General features: G+C 43.5%; 1 protein-coding gene across 6 annotated transcripts in view; it reads right to left on the bottom strand.

Moving 5' to 3' along the window:
- Window positions 1-22,632, bottom strand: part of FBLN2 (fibulin 2) — a 117,404-nt gene that overhangs the window by 65,010 nt on the left and 29,762 nt on the right. For all 6 annotated transcript variants that reach the window (XM_067002854.1, XM_048046172.2, XM_048046173.2 and 3 more), the window contains exon 2: window positions 16,334-17,801. In XM_067002854.1, the coding sequence (XP_066858955.1) occupies window positions 16,334-17,714 (1,381 nt within the window). In that variant the 5' untranslated portion in view covers window positions 17,715-17,801. The remainder of the gene's footprint in view (window positions 1-16,333; window positions 17,802-22,632) is intronic.

The raw sequence follows: 22,632 nt of genomic DNA, 5'->3' as shown, positions 1-22,632 counted from the left end.
TTGTTGTCCGCAGCCTGCAAGTAATTAAGCACTAATTCTCTACCACCTACTGAGCAAGAAATTGGAGAGGAAACATGACACAATGCTAAGTATGCACTTTTCAGGCCAGGCTCAACTGATGTATTCTGTCCATCTCCATCGTCTTCGTCAGACCAGTACTGATTTGCCCTCCCCTGTAAAAATGAACAGATGAAAACAGGAATCTCCAAAGGCAGAACCACAGATTTTTATCTCAAAGTAAAAAGATTCCCAGTGTCAACTGAAATTGTCCTGATACATCCAATGCCACCCACAAAGCAGAAGGATAGGGTGAAGCATTTCCAATTCCCTTAACTGGGACTCATTTGCAATAGCCAAATCCTTGAAAAGACCTTCATCTCCTCTCACCGAAACATTTTCATGTTTCCACTTTATTTGCAGATTCTTTTTCACTGAAAGAAGATGAAAGGTTTAGCGGCCTTATCTATAATTAGACACACATTTGCAACACATTCCTGGGACAAATAAACTGAATTTACCTTAATAGAATGCTTTTATCCAGCTGAACTACTTCAAATTTGCTCCTGTTTTGTTGCACAGTAACATCTACAAAATAAAAATCAAGCTCAGTCCCAGGAAAGCAGCACTCCGTGGCATTTTTTCGAGCTTTACGGACCCCCTGGGACATAAAAGAGGAAAACTTATGAAGCTTGAAGGATTTTTTCCCTTCCCAGAGTCTCCAGGCCTGCGTGAAGCCCTGCCGGAGCCGCCCAGTGACGACAAGCACACCCGCATCCTCTGCCTCTGCGGCGCGGCTGAATCACCGACCGCGGCAGCGCGAGCTTCGGCATGACTCCTCAAACCCACTCAGGTTTCATCACTCAGGTCCAAGTTTTGCTTTGGCGGACAGACTGAAAGCTTGGTCCAGACCTCTATTTTCAATTTAGACAAGTATCCATGGCAACACTGGTACTATTTTAAACCATTCCTATTTAGCCGCCTCCAGGTTGAAAGTGAAATAGAAAAAATACCAAGCCCACCCTATCACCCACTCCTCTAACAGCTCACAGCGTGTGACAAAGTGGGGCATACCTGTCAGCTGATTTACCTTCCCGTACTAAAAATTTCAACAATGGTCTGTTTTCTCTCTTCAGTGATTTCCGTGGGTCTGAGCAAGAGAAATGCCTTAATTTGTGTTTCACACTCCAAATTTGCCTTACTCCTCTTCAGGTGCTCTTTGCAGCAGTGACATTTTTGGGCAGCTATATGACTCCAGGGGATGAAACCTTTACAAATCACCTCCAATATCAGATTAGCTGAAATAAATTTTAAGATCCAACATGCCTCCCTTCATTTTGTAGGTGACATCCAAGGCATACATGCCTATGCTGGAGTACAAGATGGTTTTAATTCGTCTCCTTTACAAGCATGTGTGGCACAATGCTTGACGAGCAACTTTGCCACACGCTGGATTTTCACTGTGTCCTTGTACTGAACAATACTTGCTGCAAAAGGCAGAAATTTGTCAAATTAAACAGTTTGCGTGACTGGTAGTTACGGAAGAAAAATGCAGGCAAGTCTGAGCTGTGAGAAATGTCACAGCCAAACGCGAAGCCAGGTGAAGCCTGTTTACATATTCACTCTCATTATCAAGCTGCAATTAGAAATGCAGAACCCCATGTGTTGTTGGTTTTGCAAACCAGGAGCTACTTTACATTACTTTGAAGATTTTCTCAGTCTTTGGGCTCAACTCAGTTACCAAATCAAAGGCTTCCTGTGTCCCCAGGGATACCTTATGGTACGGCGGACCTCCAACTGCCAAACCTATGGGGATCTCTGCAACACTACACTTTCAAAGAACATGATTAAATTTTCCATCTTTTTATATCTTAAGTCTTTACACTGAGCTAGCAAGTCTAAACATTCCTGTGCACACTCCTGTGGCACCATGCAAACCTGTGGAGTAATTTTGCCAGTTAAAGACTCCTGCTTATAAATCTCCTTTTTGCAGTTACGTAGATGGTGGCAGTGGCCATCACTGGTGCAGAGCCAAATGCCCCATTCTTGACAGACTGACTCAGAGAACACATTAGGAAGTATTTTAGTGCCTGACAGAGGGTTTTTGTTTGTTTGTTTGTGTTTTGTTATGTATATACAAGTAGCTGAAAGATGCTCAGCAGTTTCAAAGTCAGAAACCAAGTCTTTCTACCAAAGAATAAGAAACCAGGAGGAAACCAAGACAAAGGCATTTTCCAGTCTGATCACAGCTCCCCAGCACACAGCTTGAAGTTACTTTGCACTTTTTAAAGGCATTTGACACCCAACAGAGGCACGCACAATCCATATACCAGTGTTAGCTGTATTTACACATTCATTCTGCATGCTCTCCGTAATTCTGTAATGAACACCAACTTCAAATTTCAGACTCTAGCTCAGCCCATACACCTATGCATGCAGGTACAGCTGTCTCCTTACTGCTCACCAGCTGCACACACAGAGCAGCCCTAAAACTGGTCTGCAGGAGCCTGCATATAGTCTTCGAACTAGATCAAGATAGGGCATAGATAAAGCCTGAACTTCACCCTTTCGGTCCCATGTGAAGCACTGTTGAACAATCCTGCTCTGTACCACTAGCTCTAGCAGAGCAGCAGAGAAGGAGAGGCATGTTATGAAACCAGATAACCCGCTTTCCATTCTTGGGAGAATGGCAACACAGCCCCATGGTACTGAGCGTGCTATGGCTACGATGACAGAGATATCGGTCCTCTTAACAGCATTGCTAAATTGTATTTTCTTTGCACTGCAGCAACACTCACTGCGTATTTGTCATCAGCTCTGGTAGTTTCCAGGTTCTGAAGTCTGGAGCAGATTCAAGCAGCAAAAGAAAATCTCAGCAAGGTGGCAGCAAACAGTCAGCCAAAACAAACAAGATAGGTTTAGAAAACCTCTCTAGTTCATCGCTGAGAATAGAATCAAGCACCACTTCAGCAGTGTGACCCTCTCGCCTTCCAGGATATGGACTAATTCCTTCATCTTGCAGCATATACATATTTTAGTATCTCAGCATTAAAGAATATAAAACATGAAAGTGTTGTAAAGATTTCTTCATTCATATGAAGACCTACCTGCGTTGCAATTGCACTAACGTAAGGCGAGATTTGCTCCTTGAACAACAGTATTCTGACCTAGGATGACGGCAATACACAAGGACTAACGTATTTATGAGATAACGCAATTACACTAGGCTTGCAGAGTGGTGGAATAATTGGTGGGTATCGCTCTACTATTTGAAAAAGTAGAGCTACAGTCATCTGAAAAACTGACCTCAATCCATACGCTTGTGGTCAGGCGCATGATCAACTCTGGGGGAGTTTGGACTTTTCTACATGAGATTCAAAACACAGAAGTGTGAACATCAGTTCTGTTGTACTGGCAGGAATGGGAGAAGCATATTCATCAATCAATACCAGTTCTTTTTTTTACTAAAGGAACACAGCTTGGCTTGTAATGCTGGACTGGAAGGCACTGAGCCCTTCATGCCTGTCACAGGAAGAGGGGCTCATTCATGACCGTCAGTGCCACGTTGCGCCATGTGCTCAGTCGGCACTATCAACTGCATCCCCATAAACATCCATTACCCAGACATTCAAGTGGTGGAATTTACAAACAAGAAGACAAATGGCTATAATAATATATTTGTATAGTGATCATATGTTTTACGAGGTATTTGCTTACTGTAAATTAACTGTAAAATCTGGTAGAGGAATTTGAGTCTGACAGGAAAATAGACAGAAACAAGCTTTTTTTTTTTTCTGCAAGGAAAACCTTGTGAAGTGAGACCAACTCACTTCATCAACATACACTGTAGAACATAAGGAGTTCTTCTTTAAAGATAGCTTTTCATTTCTAGGATTTCTAATGGTTAACGGTCACCCTTTACTATTTTACAGTAATATAGGAGGAAGTAATATGCCTAAAACGAGTGTATAGCTTACTGGAACTAATGGGGCTAATATCACAATTGACAGGACAGGATTCGACCTTCAAAGTCTTATTTCAACAAATGTTACTGACTCCATTTAGAAGCTGAATAATAGTGAGTAAACTCTCTGAAATATCTGGGTCAGGTTTCAAGACCTAATAAAGGTCAGATCCCACAGTCTGTAGGAGTGCAAACAGTGCTGGTGAAGCATCCCACCTTTGAGATCACTGCCATTACCTCACAGATGAGCTGCTTGCTCTGCCAGGCTGTTTGGGCACGCTGCAAGGTCAGCACTCACCAAAGAGAGAACAGGGATTCAGGACTGAAGGTTAAAGGAAGATTCGTTTCAGCACTGAAGTGTATAACTCATTTAACCTTAGTATACAAGTGAGAGAATAAATAGTAAACCTAAACTGGCTTCCCTTGCCATGTACCAGAATTTTTCAGGATACCAATTTATTCACACTGAGAGGTGAATGTAAGTACTGGTTGACTCCAAAAGTTTCTGTTCACTCAAACTGCTTGGTTAAATCCATCAAGAACAATAAGGAAACCAACAGTGTAACTCTTTTTCACCCAGAGTGGTTAGCTTTCACCTAAAACCAAGGTAGTGAGAGTCTCTGCCTGTCCTGCGATGGATTTTTGGGCATGCCACAGTACAAACCGGCTCCTGTCATCCCTGGGGATGACCACAAAGGGGAAGGAACACGTGCAACACTGAGATCATTGCTGCCCGGGGCCAAATGCTGGGAAAGGCAAAAGTCTATGTTTCATGAACATATTTAAAGCACATTCATTAGTTTAATGCAACAATGCAAACTTACAAGACCTGTGTTTTGAAAAGTCTATGCATTTATAGCCAATCTCACTAAAAGATACACACAGAAATGGAACTTGCTTGTGACTGCATTCAATCCAAGCTGATTGAAATTAAACATTTATGTAACCTTCTAATGTAAAACTCAGACATCACTGATGTTTACTATACTTCTCTTTTGATTTCAATGCCATGAGTTAAGACAATGCTTATCAGCTTTGATTCAGAACCAGTAAAAGTACAAGTTTTTATCATTAACACACGAGACATTACTTAAGTGTATGTTATCTTCAATAAAAACAGTTACTCAGAGTAAATATCTTACAAAATCGTTTGGCTAGAATGCTGTAGTTTTGAATTTGGAAATGAAAATTACTAGTTTCATGCAAGGCAATTCCAACACAAGGAAAATTAATGCAAATTGCAGAGGAAAAATTCTTGGAAAAGAGGGAAAAATATACTAATCTTCAACAGCTTATAGGCCATAAACAAGAAGTTTTATAGAGGTATCTGTAGACTTGCAATTCCTGCTCGAGCACTGGAGAGAAATAGCCATCAACTTGGTAGTTACTCAAGCATTTGGCAGAGCTGCTCAGCGGGTGTAAGGCTTTCCATGCCACCAAACACAAAATGCATCGACTAAATGCTCTTATCTGAAAGTCCTCTTTCTAGTAATTTCTCAGAATCGTTACTAAAAAAAAAAAAAAAAAAAAAAATGACTAAACTTCATTAAACAAACACAACGTTTCTCATTCTCATTCTGCTTTTCAATACAAAACAGCACCTAAACCTTATGGAAAAACTTGTAAGAATTGTAAGAATTATCGTAATCACCATTTGATTAAAAAGACACATTTGCAGTGATGAACTTCATTTTTTTAATGACAAACAAGACAAGCCTGAACAGGAGTCTTCTAGAAAATCTGTCCTCCCCAACCAACATCTGTATCAGGCTCCATAGGCCACCCATTTTTGCCACCAAGCTTGCTGGAGAAGATGTCATGCTCTTCTTTTCAGTTTTTGCTTTTCAGGAAATTCTATTCCCAACTGAAGTGACGTTTGTGTGTCTGGAATCTCTTTTGCATGTGTCATGTGCTATCATCTCACAGTAGTTGGTATTAAGTACAACAAATTCTGTTACAAACTACTGGCAGCAAAATAAAATTGTTTCCTAAGACCCTTTTGGGGTGCCTCAATCAGAAACTGATATTTCACTTCATACAAGATGTATAACCCTATAATGTTAATCAATTTAACTTGTGCTCAGAAAATGATTCCAGTAAGTAACAATATATTTTAAAAGTCAAACAGAAGGTAACATACAAATAGTGAGAGGTAAGAAGAAAAGGAAACTGAAGTACACCCAGATGTTCTTTTTGCAAGAACTCATTCATTTTCTTCTCAATTCTGTTCCCTGTGTATGAACCAGTTCCAGTCAGACTCCAGCTCCTCTGCTCCAAACACAGCTGAAGTTGTTGCTCACAGTGAATATATGGAGAAGGTGAATGCTATTACAGCTCAATGTCAGACCGTAGACCTCAGACTGTTACTGAGCTTCTTACTCAAAAAAAAAAAAACAAAAAAAAAAAACACTAAAAGCATCTTTGTGATGTACTAAGACTGGGATATATTGGGTAAACTGCTTTAAATTTCTTGGACTATGCAGCAGTCAGGGGTGCCTCTCCTCCTCCAACCTGCAGCTGTCAGCATGCCCCAGAGTGCTGAACCAAGGTGAAAGGACACATTTCCTTAAACTGCAAAGCCACCACAAACGTTGGCTCCTCCAAGACTACGGGAAGGGAAGGAGGTGACAGGCAGCACAGGTGGAGGGGGTAAATCCCTTACAGTGTTCTGTGTCAGCCAAGACGAGCAGGGAAGGTAACACAAGGGAGAAGATGCAAATTCTTCTTTTTGAAATGAAATTTTTACATAGCAACCTCATACAGAATAAAGCTCATCCTAAACACATACCTTATGTACCCTTGAGACATATTCACCAACTACCTTAGTGGAAAGGCGTTTAACACTGTATACAAACCTATTTCTTGCACAGCACAGGTCACCGGAGGTGTAAGCAATAACTTGCACATGACTGGTAACAGTAAAGGCTACAAGGTTTCATGTGATTATTTTCTTTATTTTTAAGATTATATTATACACGCACAGAGCAACAGTTCGCAAGAGCATCAACTTTCATAACATCTTTTAAAAGTTACTGAAGCAAGTCCTCCCCTTTCTTGCAACTGTTTATACTGTTAATAGGTTTTAAACCCAGAGTTGTTGGAGCCATAAACATTTATTTTAGTACTCGGTAATTCAAAACTATAATCAAATACCTCTGAGCACTTGTGAATACAATCGGCATCCCTATGGCTCACAAAACAGCAAGCACTCAATAGCAAGGAGGGAGAAGGAATTATTGGTTCACGTTTTTTCTAAATCGCTCCTTTTTTGGTGTATAAAGGGGTTGAATAAGTCTCAGTCAGAACTGTGCCCAGCATGACCAGGCTGCCAAGGGGCAGGCAAGACAGCTCGGCACGCCACCCGCACACCCCCGTGAGCCTGAGAGCCCTTGGTCCCCGAGCTGCCTGCATCAGGCAGCTGCCTCCCTGTAATGCCCCAGAGCACCCGTGTTAGCAACTGTCTACCACTTAATTAGGCACTCCATCATCATCAGCGGGTCCCAGTGATGGAGTAAAACCCAGTCATTCCACCAGGCAGTGAACAATTGCAGACCCAAAGGCTCTCTAATGTCACTGCTTGCAAATGCGTTCGCTGCAATGTGCTTGTCGGAGTCACAGGCACATAACGGCACAGCAAACACAAGTGGCCCAAGTGGGAGCTCCCTGGCCCCCCAGGCAAAGGCAGCAAAGGGGGCAAGTGCAGTGGAGGTTTGCTGAGCCTAACCATGGCCCAATTACTCCCTGCCCCGTCCCTCACTCAGACTTTGGCTTGGTGTCAACAACACCAGTTCTTTGGGCTGGTCTTTTAGGATTTTTGGTGACTTTGGAAGAGAATTGGTCATCTCAGGCATAGCACGGATAGACTGGGAATAGTCAATAAAACATAAAACCTGCTCACACATAAGGAGATCTTTATAAAATTCCAATTACTGCTGGCTTGTTACCTAAGAATCCCTGAGAGGTAAGAGATATTGCTTGCTGTGAGGCCCAGGGTAATGAAATTACAAATCCTTTCATGAGTAAGCATATGCTAGAAAGCTACATTTATTTGGCTTACATATTTGAAACTGTTCAAAAGGTTATTGTCTCAAAAAATCTGGATCAGAAATTACTAACTACTTCTATTTGCTTCTCTAACAGGGAGCTATACTCAGTGTCATTTTTAATTCCTCAGTGATCGATTATAACACTCCAAACACTACTGCAAAGAAGTCTCATTTAAATTCTGTTTTCTTAAGAAGTATGAAACATGCATACAGAAAATACTCTCAGGTACATACGATAAATAAACAACAAACATCACTCCTCTGAGAAACCTGGTGAGCCCAACAACCTTGTCTTTTCAAGTGCTTAATTAATTTATATAAGAAGACCCCCATCTTACTTCCATAGTTTGTCTCCACCATGTTTTAATTTCAGAATTGAGATCAAATGTTCTTCAAAACACGTATGAAACTAACATCACAAAAGATGGATGATGTTTAGCCCTATAAAATAGGTACACAGCATGGGTTTTCAAAAATATTTTGATGCCTAGGGATTTTTAGGTTAGGTTACTACATGTCAGCATAGGATAGATGCCCAACCCCAGTTGGATTCGTTATTTCAACATATGGGAATTAAACTGTCTTTGTACCTAAATCCCATGAAGTTTTCATGTCTGAAAACCCCTGACTGTGTCCACTATCGTTGTGGAAGACCTGTCGCACGTAAACACTGCCTTTTGTGCTTGTGCCAGTAGTGCGGACGTACACTCCCCAGCTGGGTGCGAAAGCTTCATCCTGTTTCACTTTTTCTTGAAACACTCTGACACTCCCCTTGGTGCCAACACTTACCACAATGCATTTCCTTATAAAATGAATTCTCCAGCCAACTGAATGAATAACAGCACTTGTGCTGCAGGGAAAACAACTTGGTGTAGAAGATGCGCTATCAGTGGATGAAAAATCTGAGTACACCACATCATTGCACCAGATGCTGAGAAATAGATCCTGCTCTTCAGGGTGTATCTAATGAAGGCAAGACTAGCAAGATCTGAAGGAACATGCATGTTTGTCCCACCTTGTACTGCACATCACACCTGCCAGCCATCATCCATAGTAATTCACATCCTTATTCATAAGATCACACCAAAGTGAGAAGCTGCTATCTTCATTTTATGAATAACACAAGAAGACAGAAAACCACCTTCGCAAACATCTCTAGTTTCTAGATTGGCAGGTACTGGGGTTTAAAAAGAAAAAACTTGTGCCCTGAGCATTTCTGTAAGTTGCTTAGGTTCTTAAAAATTTGCGTACATCTGACTACAACAAAGTATTTAGCAAAGCATGGAGCAGAACTTTTGTATTCTGCATACAATGGTCATGCTTTCACCACTTCACAGGTCTTCACATCTTTAAGAAAAAAATTCTCTAAACTATTTTCTCTAAAGATCATGAGCTCCTGCACTATAAAAGACCATAAAAGCCTGCCGCACACAAGTGCTGTTTTCCAGGAGCTCACGTCCTTTGGTTAGTACTCCACTTCAACAAGGAGACTCGGGGACATTACACGATGAATGAACAAGGTGATGAGGGCTTGGGCTCGAGCTCACTAGGGGAATTCTTGCAAAAACAAGACAACAACAACAAAGAGTAATGCACCAGACTTTGAGAAGCACACTGAAGCCTGGCCAGCTGGAAAGCTAGCAGTGGCTTGGCCTGTAGCAGTTCCCAAAACACAAACAAGCAGGCAGCAGTCATGCAGAAACTTGTCTAGAGAGATCATCTAGGCACAAGCGCACACACACACAAAAAATTAACACTGACCCAAAAAGTATGTCCCTGAGCAGGGCAAGTCTGGATACTCAAAACTGAGCTGCTGCCTACAAGCCTGGGCTGGCAGGCTAGATCAGCCCTCCAGATCCATGTTCAAATTTCTTAACAGGGACTACTCAAAGCACTTCATATGGGCCTAATGTTGCATCCACTGAAAGCGGGAGCTTTGGAAAAACCCAGGCCACATCTGGCAGTCCAGAGCCTGGAGATTTGATACCTTTGACTACTGCTTATTTCAGAGTCTGCAAACAATTAGGCTGAATGCACTCCTTTATGTCGCTGGGGCAGAGCTTGGTTTACCCTTGCACCCTGCGTTCACAGGCTCATGCCACAAGCAGTGTTTAGCGCACACACACTTGAAATTACTGGTCTCATTAAAATGCAAAGTGCCAAAGGGGCCTCAACCCAGCACAAGTAGTTCCCTTCATCCTGCTCTCACAGGCAGGGCTATCCAGGCCTCCTTGTGCTGTTAGATACAGGAAGGAAGACAAATAAAAGGAAAGGACAGGGAAAGACAACTGTGGTAAATACTGCACCTTGGACGGGTTTCCTTAAAACCTCGCAGGCAGTGAGGCAGCCCCAGCCATGTTTCATGACCCCGTGCCCTGCCTGAGCACAATGTGGGGGTGCGAGGCCTCCACAAACCTGCCGGCTGGGCTGCGCGCGGTCCCCACACAGCTCACGGCTCTGCTGCCACCAGGCCCACGGGGCTGGGCAAGGGGCAGGTGGCAGCGCTCAGCCACAGGCACTGGGGTCACACCAACAACATAAGTGAGGGAAGGGGCAAAGTGGCACTAGAAGCCCCCACATACATGATATTTTTTTATTAGGGAAAGAAATTCCTGATTTTCTCTTTTTCCCCACTAAACTGCGTCCAGATACTTAATAAGGTAAGAATGCTATCTTTGGCAGAACAGCTAGATCTATTTTGTGGTTTTCTCTTAAAATGCCCCTCTATTTTACAGTATTTCAGCCCTCTTTCTGTAAGTATCTCATTCTGCCTTATACCCCATTCATGCTATCTTACTCTATAATCTTACCATCTCAAAACTATGACTACCAAAGAGACAACTGAACACTGCCACCCAGGGCTGTAGTTCATGCTGATTCATACTTGCTGGCCCAGAGACTTTTTCTCCCCTCACCCCGCTCTCCCGAGGTTTATTTTTATTCTTCAGTTATCCTAGTTTCAGGGCTCAAAGCTTATTTCTTCCTATTGCAGAAAGAACTGGGACTGAGCATACAATACACGATTAAGCTTGAGGTAGTTCAAGTAAACATGAAAGAACACTTTACCTAATGCCAAAAAACCAGAAATTAGACTTCATGTTTCCAAAGCTCCATCCACAGCATTCTCCCACCTCTGGTGCATTTTACAGCAGTGGTAGGAAGGACAAAGTGTTGGTATGCTCAGGGGAAGTCTCAGAAACTCTCACTGCAGGCCTGCTTCATGGATCTCTTTTTCCTCATCTGTCCTTAGTTAGGAAAGTAAAAGACATCTTTCTTCATCAGCCTCAGCACCTCAGCAAGCATGTAGTAGATGAGATGGCTGAAATCACAGCTACATCCTGAGGAGTTACACAAGAGCCTCCCAGTACCTCCTACCTGATCAGGATTCCCATGCAATGAATGCTATTTTCCAATCCACTGATCTCGTCTCACAAATATTTACTTGGTGCAATTTACTTCAGTTGGAGAGCAATTATCCTTATCTCTAAAAATGACCATGATAAACTCATCCAGAACTGGTGATTTTTTTAAGTGGAAAAATACCTCTATTCTGAAACACAATGGTTCTAGCTAGACACAAATTGCTATTTGGCCTGCCAAAACCAGAATGCAAATCATAAAACATTCACAATGAGGCTGTTTGCTACCTGAGTTACATTTATCCAAGAAACAGCACTCTACTGGCAGTGCATAGGGAAATGGAAACGAGTAGGAAAATAATAATAAACTTTGACAGTAAGATCTTTAAAGATGTTTTATTCAACCCCCCCTTGTTCAGGGCATTTTTAGGATGAGGAAATAGAGAAATTAAAACTCCCTCTGTTTGTTGCTCTTGCAGTAAATGACAGGATAAGATCAATGTTTGGAAAGAGACTGTATGAAGACAATAGTCTCCATAAATCTCATCCCTTCCCTTGGTAACAGTACTTAATTTACACTTTCTCAGCTGAGTAATCACCTCTACTTTACACTTACTGTTCCTTTAGGAATGGATTAATTAGCATTTGCCACAGAAACTTCCATAGGCCTGTATGTTGCTGAAGAATGTTGCTCTTTAGTCTATGAGCAGGATCTATGACAAGTGCACAGACAGAAGAACAGAGGAAGGTTTCCTCAGCAGAGAGCAGTGCAGGCTGGCACAGAGCTGAGGGTGGCGGAACCCCCTGTGCAGCAGCAGCAGCCAACGTCACCCCTGTCACAGGCCGGAAAACGCCTGCTGGGCTCACACAGCCTTGCAGCGCCACCTCCACGCTTCCTGCCCGGCAGATGGAGAAGCCAGCTCCCCAAAGTCACTAGTTTACTTGTGGGCTTGCTGTGGGGCCTGTCACTGTGACTGTGGCAGTGCCCACATCCTCCCTTGGGGCCATGAGCACTGCTGCTGCCCCAGAGAACCATGGCACAGGCCCGGCCTCACACAGCACCCAGACAATCAGGCAGACTGCTGGCTCAATGGTACACCTCATTGTATACACCTGCATCTGACAACAACGGCAGCCTTTGGACACAGTTATTCCCATCCCTGGCCGGGCACAGCCCAGCACAGGCCTCCTGGCAGCCCTGCCAGGGTCTGCGCCTCTCCCGGGGCCCAGCCTGTGCCTCAGCAAGGAAGGAAGGCACGTGCCAGCCTCACAGTCTCGCGCTGAAACACAGACAGAAGTGAGGCACAAAAGGAGAAGGAGCATCTGAATGCAAAATTAGCCCTTCCTGAGCACCAAAGGACTCCACATCGTTTCTACCACTAGATTACATATGAGGCAGCAGAGACTTGGGAGATGAAAGCTCAACTACATATAAAACCAAAGTGAGATACATAAAATATATGTAAAGAAGCCAAGATTTAAACCAAAGGCATCAGGAATCCAACCACAGCTGAGTTCTGGTGCCAGGACACAGCTAATAGGAAGAACAAATGCAATAGCCATCTACCTCAGGATGAATTTTTAGTGGCAACAAATGTTTCTGTGGAACCTCTTATACTTTTCTAAACTCCAGAGAAAAAGAAATACTAAAATAAATAATAAAATATGTAGAATATCCCTAGAGCCACAAAAATGTATCTCTCAGGGACCTGGGAACCCAAATAAATTTGTGTTTCGGGGGGGGGGGGGGGGGGGTAGGGAGGCAATTAAGATGAAATTTTAATAACTGTATTGATGATTTGAAGGAATGAAAACCTAAAATAAAGTTCATCCCCCCAAATGCAGACTGATGAGAAAAGCAGGAAAATACAGTTAAGTGCAAAAAGAACCCAAACAATCCCCTAAGCCAGCCCTCCTCTCCAAGGCAGCCGCTGCTGGACAGGCGCAGCCACTTCCAGCCCCCCAGGCTGCCTGCATCGCCCCTGCACACTGCGGACCCTCTGCAATCACGCTGTGTTCACAGCACCCTAAACACCCTCCCAGAGCTGGAAGCAATGGGGGCCGGCTCACACTGCACCCCAGATAGCTGGGCAGGACCCAAACCCAACTTGGGGCTGCCTGCATGCAGCCTCCGACGACAAGGACACACCCAAGGGCCCCCAGAGGTGTGGCACAGCTTCATTGCGAGGCTGACAGCCCTCATAGAAAACAGCAATACAGCTGCATGGTTTTTAAAGATGAGAAAAGAATGTATTTAGCAATTCTGGCAGATTATGCCGCTATATAGTTAGAATACATACACAAAATTTATGCTTTCATTCTACACCTGCAGGCAAAATTAATTTTTCTTTCAAGTCTGACTAATGTCTTCATTCAGCCTCTATCACCAGCCCAGGAGTCACCAAAGAGACAGAAGATGTATGTGTTTTATTACGTGAAACATATGGATCTACTCACATGAGTCACGGCCACATCAATTAAAACAACAACAACAAAACAAGTGAAAATACAGCAGTCCCTAGGCAGGAGTGTTGGAGCTAGCCATGTCAAGGGAGACTCCCGGTTTTAGGAAAGGTCCTGCAGTTCCCTTACAATGCCTGGGCAGACCTGCTCCCACCAGCTATTCCCTCGAGAAGGTTGGAGCTACCTGGCTGGGGTGGTCCAGAGCACCAGCACCCTTAGAGCTGCGCCGCCTACAGCTAAACAGCATGCTGTGCCACTAAGAGCTATTTATTTTCTTTTTTAAATATTTAAAGAATATTGTAAAATATTCTTTAAGTATGTGTGTGTATATATATATATATATATATCAGCTAAGGCAAAAATGACATCTGGTGGTTTCCAAACCTGCTTCTCTAGGCTAGATGATTCGCACCTGACAAGACATCCATCATATTTTATCACTGACCAACAGGAATCACGACCTAATCTAGACCACAGCCAGTCTTCTATCAGCCAAGAAGTTCCTGTGGATGACAGACTGAAAACATCCTGAGGAGACTCCAAAATGTATCAGCTAGCTCTGCAGCCAAGCACTTTCACCCCAAAAAAGCTTTCTTAAACCCCCCTTATTGAAAATTTAAGGACGTTCCACCAATCCCTCATTTTTGAGAGTAAAAAAAAGGGGGGGGGGGGGGGCAATTTAATTTTAAATAGATTGGGTTTAAATTTCATTAGTCCTAACTCAGACCTAAGTATAATGCAAAGTCTTGATGCACAGCTCAGATCAGATATTGTGTTAGGCTGCAACAAATATAAGGAAAGAGCTTTAAGCACAATCTGCTGGGTAATACTGACTGCAGCTGAACTCAGTGCACAATTTCAGCAGGTGCTTTTTGCCATTTGCATTAGCACAGACACAGGTGTTATAAACAGATCATTTTATTCAGGTTACACCAACTTGAAGGTTGGAATCAGCTCCCTTCCCCCCTTGCATCATCAGCTAGCCACTCCTGTTAGGTTCATCATTCACAAAGTGAAAATACCTAAATGTGAAATAAAATGGGTATCCATGAAGAGAAGGTAGCCCAGAGGTAAGGCTTGGAGCACATTAACTATTCATCAAATCACTTTCAACAGTTTATATCTGCTAACAACATCCCTCTAGATGGTATGTGTGCTCACCTAATGTTTTCTCATTTCAAGTCATTGGGTTCAAACCCTGCTTTCTTTGAGGCTGCCTGGCACACTGCTGTAATGCAGTGAGGTTCTTCAGGTAGGACTGATTTCTAGAGCAGTGTTCTGGTGAAGTCACGTCATCAAGGTCTGAGTTAGATGCAGCTGCTATCAATGATTGTGAAGTCAACGTTTACAATAAAAACATAACTGGAAGTAGAAGACAAAGAGGCTACCATCTTTCATGGATCCTGCATATCTTTTATTTAGTAAACACAGCATGCTGTTTGTGTGGGGACCTAGAACCTCAGCTCCTTCTCCAAATCTGCCCACCTCCTATCTCCCTTAAATTTCTCAAGCAGATGGACTAGGCAGCTCAAGATGTATAAGGGCTACCTAGATAACACAGCAAGAAATATCCCTGTCTAGAGAGCAATCAGTATTCTTTATGGTTTCAGTTCTTTATTCACAGTCTGAGTTCTCATGAGAACATTTTGTGCTACATCTCGAAAAAGGAGATATTACTCTTGATTTGATGAAAAATGAATTGGAAATACGAGCTGTGTATGTGCTAATTTATAGCGATGAAGTTTGCATTCATTACAGTAATGAGCATTGCATAAAGCGTATAATCAACATTCACTGCAGATGTCAAGAAGAATCCAGAGGCAGAGAGGAAATACATACACTTGCCACAGTTGATCATAAACATCATAAACTTCCAGCCCCCAAAAAAGACAAAGCAAGAGGCAGTCCTTTTTCTCCCTACTGGTCCCCAGTTGTGTTTGAATGTATCTATCAAATTCTTGCACTAACGAGCTTAGACAGTCTTTCAGCCATAGGATAAATATTGCAACGAATGCTGTAAATATTTTTGTAGCATGCACATTGTCTCCCAGAAGCACAACTGTTTCACTCCTTCCCCCAGTAAAAGACAAAAGCTACAAGTATGATTACATTCAGCTGGTAACTGGAGGATCCAAGCAGATAACTAATTAAATCCAATTCCTTTTCTATACAGTAAAATGTTTTTCTAACATCACATTGGAAATGAAGAAGAGCAAGCAATGAAAGGAAAAGGTCAGATTTTAACAAATCATCACCTGAAATAAAGTTAAAACACCAGAAAATACCCTCCACAGTCTGTGAAATCAAAACAAGGCAGGCAATAGCGAAACAGTAGCTACTATGTCAAATGAAACACAAACCATCTTTGGAAAGAGAAAAAAGGTAACGAGATTTGCTTGATTTCTTGTCCATGTGGAGCAGAAAGAAGAAAAGAATAATGAATATGCACCAACATTATTATGCGTAAATGTTATGTAGACATCTACACTAGAAGTAGTTCTTACCTTCTGGTAACCTAGGGTTGGCGTGAATAGAGTTGGGGTCCCCATCTTCCTCAGGATGGTAACGATAAAGCGTCTGTGACTGCTTTTGGGATGACTGACTACGATCTTCCTTTAGAGCAACGGGGGGAGAGGTTGTGGCACTGAACTTTACCTTGGGGAAAGCATTTCCCTCTTGTGTTTCATGGGAAGATTTTGCTGGACTTGGCTCTGTTAAATTCACTTCTTTCAAGCCTAGATGAATACTGTTCCCTGGGTCTTCTTTTCTGGCATGCTTTTTCATTTTAGAGTGTGGGGCTCTTTCTTGCTCATTCCTCTCTTTGTCCCCTTGCTTCCCCTTGGGTCTCCTCTCTGGCTCCCCCAGGTGCTTAGGGGTCTCAGTGGTGGCTGTGGTGTGCTCTGGAGGAGTACTGGTGGTTGCTGGTGCTTCCTTATGCATCACTTGCTGGGGGGATGCTGCAGTGGTTCGGGGCACCCGCTTTCGCTCAATTCTTTCTGTGGCACTGCGAAATTCAGAGGGCAGCTTAGGTGCTGGTGTAGTGAGTGGTACAGTCGTTTCCTCGGCGTATGTATCAGCCAGAGCTGAAACTGAAGGAGCAATGCTGGCTGGTAAGTAGTCATAATCCTCACTTTGCTCTTGGCTGATGCTCTCTTGCTCAAGATGGGAAGAGTAGCTCCTGTATTTTTTTGGAGATTCCACCTGGGTGTTGTCTCCTTCTGGAGCCTCCTGGTCGTAGCTGTACGGATCATCGTAGTGCCTCTCTGGTTCATTGTCTTCAGTGTCCATGGGACTCACAGTATTTAAGGCGAACGTGTTACAGTCTGGAAGCTGGTAGCACATCAGCTCACCGCCAGCATTTGGGCAATGGCAAACCTTGCACGGGGGCATGTGGAAGGTGTGCCCTGCTACGTACTTCTGGCCCTCGTGGAGGCAACCTATTCTTCCACACTGAGGGCATCCGTCCGCTGGCACCACCGCGTCAATGCAGTTTGGAGGCAGCTCCGGGCACAGCATGAACTGGCAGCTGATCTTGCCTCCTCCCTTGGGGCACGAACACTCAGTGCTTCCAAAGTCCACGAAGTAAGACTGCCCTTCAGGTACTTTGCCGTTGATAAAGCCCACATTGACACAGTCGTAGTACTGGTAGCCTTCGCACGTGCAGCCATGCTGCAGGCACGTGGCGCAGCACTCGCCGGGCTCCAGCACATCCTCGATGCAGTTGTCCAGGGGCTGGCACTCGGCGCCCGTGCAGTCCCTCTGTCCATGGGAAATGCTGCTGCACAGCAGCACGAGAAGGACGGCGTTCAAACAGCTCAGCTGCCAGCCCTGGTACCTACCCATAGTCTTCCTAAACAAATACAGCTGCAGTCCAAACTTGCACATTTAAGAGCTGTTGGTTTTCTTCCTAGAAGGCTGTAGACTCAGCTCCGAATCTGCAGTGTTTTCCCGAGTTACCTTTTCTCATAGATCCTAGAGTTATGAAAGAAAACTCTGTTAAAGACTATATTCAGCACATATCCTGTTAAACATTAGAGGTCTTTAAAAGTTGGGACGAAATCCAACATCTGGAAACCTAAGTATGAAATTAATCATAAAGCCTTCCAAGCATTGTAGGCACAAAGCTTGGAGTTGCATGCTCCCCCCCCCCCCCCCCCCCCCCTTTTTAAAAAGAAAAGAAAAAAAAAAGGCTGTTATTGTTCTATTTTTAATCTGCTCACAATACATATATATGTTAAAATAAAAAGAAGGCCTTTATACTTCAATGTCTTTTCATTAAATCATTCTTTCTAGTTTAAAAAAAAAAGTGGAGAGATTTTTTGGCAGATAATAAACAAATGCTTACTTCCTCCTCTGTAGATGCAAATTTAAGATATTTAATCTTCATGTTTTAGTTACAAAGACCCAAATCTTAAAGATCTTTCATGCCAAAACTTAGCCTTGAGACTTGAGAATTTGTCTCTACACATGTTAACTCAAAATAAGAGTTTTCTTCTGCCTCCTTCCTTCATTTAGCAATCGTTTGCACTTCAGCCTTCAGCATTAACAGTTATTTTTCTTGCCCCAGCAGTGCTAAAATAGAACTTCTTTGTATATTGCGGTTACTGTGTGGTTAAACGTCGTATTAGCTATCCTGTAATACATATTAGAGGCCGGATCCTCAGCTCACAGAAGTTGGCTCAGCTCCACGGCAGGCCTGTAGTGCACCGGGGGATCGGGTGAGCACACTGCAGTTACAGTAAATACACAACAGACATTTACACCAACTGAGGATACGCCACCAGTGGCAACCGCTTCTTTTACTTCTCACAGCACAAGTACTACTTTGCTTTACGGAGAATTGCTACACTGTGAACAGAATATCTCTATATAAAAATGAAATGAATTGGCATAATAAAAATTCATTAAAATGTGCTGAGAAAAAGAAAGCTGTTTGCTTTTTAATTACTAAATCCTTTGACCATAGAAAAGTTTAACAGTTAAAGGAAATCAGCTGTTGTACTTTACATCAAAAGCATGGTCAAAAACATATACAAATAACAAGGAAAAGTAGATAAAACAGAAAAAAAGTTTGTGTATAGAATTTTATAGAATTTGTGACCTGATTATTTTTCCAGAACCCCTCCCATCATTAAAAAAAATTCAAATAAAGACCCTACATCTTTTATCTAGGGGGTTAAATGTAGACATATCACCAAGAACAATAAACCACACACGCAACAGGAACCTTGCCAGAAAATCCATTCAGAAAGATTACTTCTCCCATTCAAACTGGGCTTCCAGCAAGTCTGCTTAGGCACTGCTGGAAGGTGGCCAGGCCGTGGGAAAAGCGTGCCTGTTCTGATAAGATACGAACAAACTGTGCTAAGAATTTCCACAGTTCTGTCCTGGAATTTGAATTACTTCAGTACATTGTACAAAGATACAAGTCTTATAAACTTATGGTGTTGGGGGTTTTTTACTACTAATTTGAGTATATTGGTTCAGTATGCTGAAGAATACTGGCTGAATGAAAAATAAAAGTAACAGAAAGTATGCGAATGGCTTGGAAGAATCTCACTTTTTCAGAACTGCTCCCCAAACTAGGATATTCTGTACAAAGGAGAATTTTTCAATATGTGGTGCTGAAATTAATTCTTCAGAGTCCAGCCTGGGAATTAATAATTTATCCTACTTTCAGCAGCTTTTCCAGGTAATCCAAGTTTGTAATTATTACATCTTGGTAGCTGGGGAATAATGAGCAGAAGGACAATTAGAGATAAGCTCCTTCAGCAAGGATCCCAGAGCAGCGTGCTGTCACCATCCCCTCCCAGTGGTACCTTATGGATGCAGTGCTTCGGCACATTCAGTCCTTCGGTCAAACTCTGCTTGCCAGAGCGCTGCTGGGGGCAGCTGGGCACAGCTCTTCTCCCCTGGGATGCTCCCTGGGCTCCCCCAGCCCCAGGACACTGATGGAGGCAGTTTGGGCATCGTAGCCCCACGCTTGGCCAGCCTCTGTGTGCACAAAGGTAGGGCACGGCACTGCCTCATGTAAGGGACAAGCACCTCATTCACTTCACATCCTAACAGCACCTGCTCACAGCCAACTATGCTGTCCTGGCGCAGAGCAGTCCCTCAGGTAAATGGAGCAGGATGCTCCTGTGGATGGTGCTTGCCTGCCCTGCTTGTATATTCAGGCTTCCCAAAACAAACACCTTCTTCTCAGCAGAAACTTGAACTCCAAACAAGAAGCCCCCAAACTACCTCCTGTCCTGAGCCATTGACAGTTATATCCAGCTGCAGGTTTACCACAGGGCTCTTCCCCTTCTGCATTCTTCCTAGCACCTCACAAACACAGACCTGTTTTCCTCGAGGGTGCTACTTGACCGCCCTCCCTGGTATAGTTACTGCCACCTCCTTTCTGCCCAAGGGTTTGCGTGCTTGTCCCAGTCGCCTCCAGTTTTCCTCCCTTCTTCTCCTTGCTCCCTTTCCCCTCACCCACAGGGAGGCCCGGAGATTTCGGGGCCCTGTCCTGCAGCGAGCCCTGTCCCTGCTCCTCCCGTCACGCTTGCTACTCGATGCCTTGGTCAGCCCCCCGTATCCTTTCTTGTTTGATTGTTTCCACATCCCTGAACATCCAGCTTTCATGCTACCAACCTCAAGCTGATAAGGCCCAAATCCTTATAAACCCTTTTTCCATTGATAACACCGCAGTTTTCCCTATTCTCAGGCTTGCTTTCTTCCATCAGAGGCTCCTTGTTTCTGGTGTAATGATCCCAACAAAAGTATCTCTTTTTATTCCTTTAAAGCACCACATTTTCCCTCTGCTTTCTCCATCTGCTCCCCACACCCATGGCTCCCCCCCGCCACCAACCCATAAACTTGCATATCAAAGAAAGATTCCCTACTCCAGGCACAGAGAAAGGCAGCTTTGAGCAGAGCTCACAGACATTGAGCCCCACTGAGAACAAGCTCCGAACGGAGCGTGCGTGCCCTGCCCAGCCCACGCAGCGATGTGGGACTGCCTCTGGATCTGCGCCCGTCCCGCTGCCGCGAGCAGGCTCTGGGGAGAGCAGCTAATTACTTGGTAATGGCAGCAAGAGCCGGAGCTGCGAAATGAAGGTGTCTGTTCCAAGAGGGAAAAAATGCACCATCTCTAGAGGATAGAGGAGTTTTAATACCAGGATATTAATGCAATGTTTAATACCAGGATATTAATGCAGAAATTTCTTTCCGTTAACTATTTTAATGCTTTTTTCAATGTCCCTTTACGTAACTGGAACAATAAGAAAGGGCTTCATCTGAACAACAAGCTGGTCTTTTTATTCCCAGCTCTGTCCTCCACCCACTCTTAGTAATTTCACTGGCTTTTGCTGCTGTGTTGGTGGGATGTCACAACAAATGAAACCCCGCACACCTAACACAAAGGTTTTCCCGAAGTCTATGTTGGCGGTTTTACAGAGCACTACAGCAAGATAACCCAGGCGTCACCCTAGTCCTCATGCATTGCTTTGTGACCCAGCATGCTTCGATTTGTGTCCTTCGTGGAATTTCCTAACCTGCTGGGCTGCACATCCTGCTCTGCTTTGGTTCAAGTGCTACCCCTGTTGGCTTTAGTGTTGGCTTTAGCTACTCCTGGGCCCCTGTTAAAGCAGCTGTTACCAGCCCCCTGCACACAGAGCATCCCAAGAAAGCATGTGTGCCCACATAACAGAGGGCCAATGCTCTGGATGGCACTAAGATCCTCAAAGCCAACAGAGGTAAAACTGTGAGCTTAAAGAGGATGGTCAGACCACAGCAGCATTCCTTCCTCGTCAGTCCCTTCTTTAAAATTGATTCCTAGGAGAGACAAAACAAATACACTTCATAGCAAACCAGCTTAAAAAGAAGTAAGACATGACGCATGGACACATGTCTTCATGGAAAAGGAAATGAGAATGCTTCACATTGCAGATGAAACCAGTATCTGTGTGACAGGGCATCAAAGGCTAACAACAGCAACCATCAATTCCATTCTCCTGAGGGGGGGAAGTGGGTAGAACAAAATAAGATTTCAAAATGCTTACTTTGATTCAATTTGGGGACAGAAAGTTATAAATTCAGAGATTTTTGCAAAACAATATACTCAGAAAGTGATTTACTTGAATCAAAGTCTTAACATAAAGTCAAAATGAAGAATGTTGACTTGATTAAAACAGTTCAGTATTACTTGAAAATGCTGATGAAACCAGTGTGTTCCCACACAACATCCAGACATTTTAAATGCGCAACATCTTTAAATTATGAGGAGTATTTTACTGGGAGATTTTTTTTCCAGATGGTTTCATTTCAATGCTAAACCAGAAAGCTTATTCTAGGTAAGGAGAGGTGACAAGAGGCGCTTTTCTTCAAAGACTTCACATGAACATCACCTTTCCTTGGGAAGGCTGTCCTGGAGATGGCAGAACTGCAGAAGGCGTGCATGTGTGAAAGAGATACTGCAGGATCAAGCGCATTCAATGAAATGTTCAGTGAAGAAAGAGAGGCAGACATTTCTAAGCAAAAACCAATAAACAGAATAAATTCAGCCCACTGCAGAGAACATCCCACTGCATGAGATCCCACTGATGTCCAGCTTTGAAGAAGTATCTGTGATTTAACCAGTTGTAGATCCTTGCAAACAGGCTTTGGTGGAACTATTCTTCTCAATTCCCCAGTAAATTGCCCTTTGCTACAACAGTAGAAACAGAAAGGCTGTTTTGATATCCATCTCCTTTTGAACAGTGCGCAGGGCCAGATGCAAGCCTGATGTGAAAGCAGAAGGTGGCAGACAGCTGCACCGTCC

Source organism: Anser cygnoides, chromosome 10 (genome assembly GCF_040182565.1).
Source record: "Anser cygnoides isolate HZ-2024a breed goose chromosome 10, Taihu_goose_T2T_genome, whole genome shotgun sequence".
Lineage (NCBI taxonomy): Eukaryota > Metazoa > Chordata > Aves > Anseriformes > Anatidae > Anser > Anser cygnoides.
Note: the sequence above shows the minus strand (reverse complement) of the source record. Positions and strands in the feature narration are given on the sequence as shown.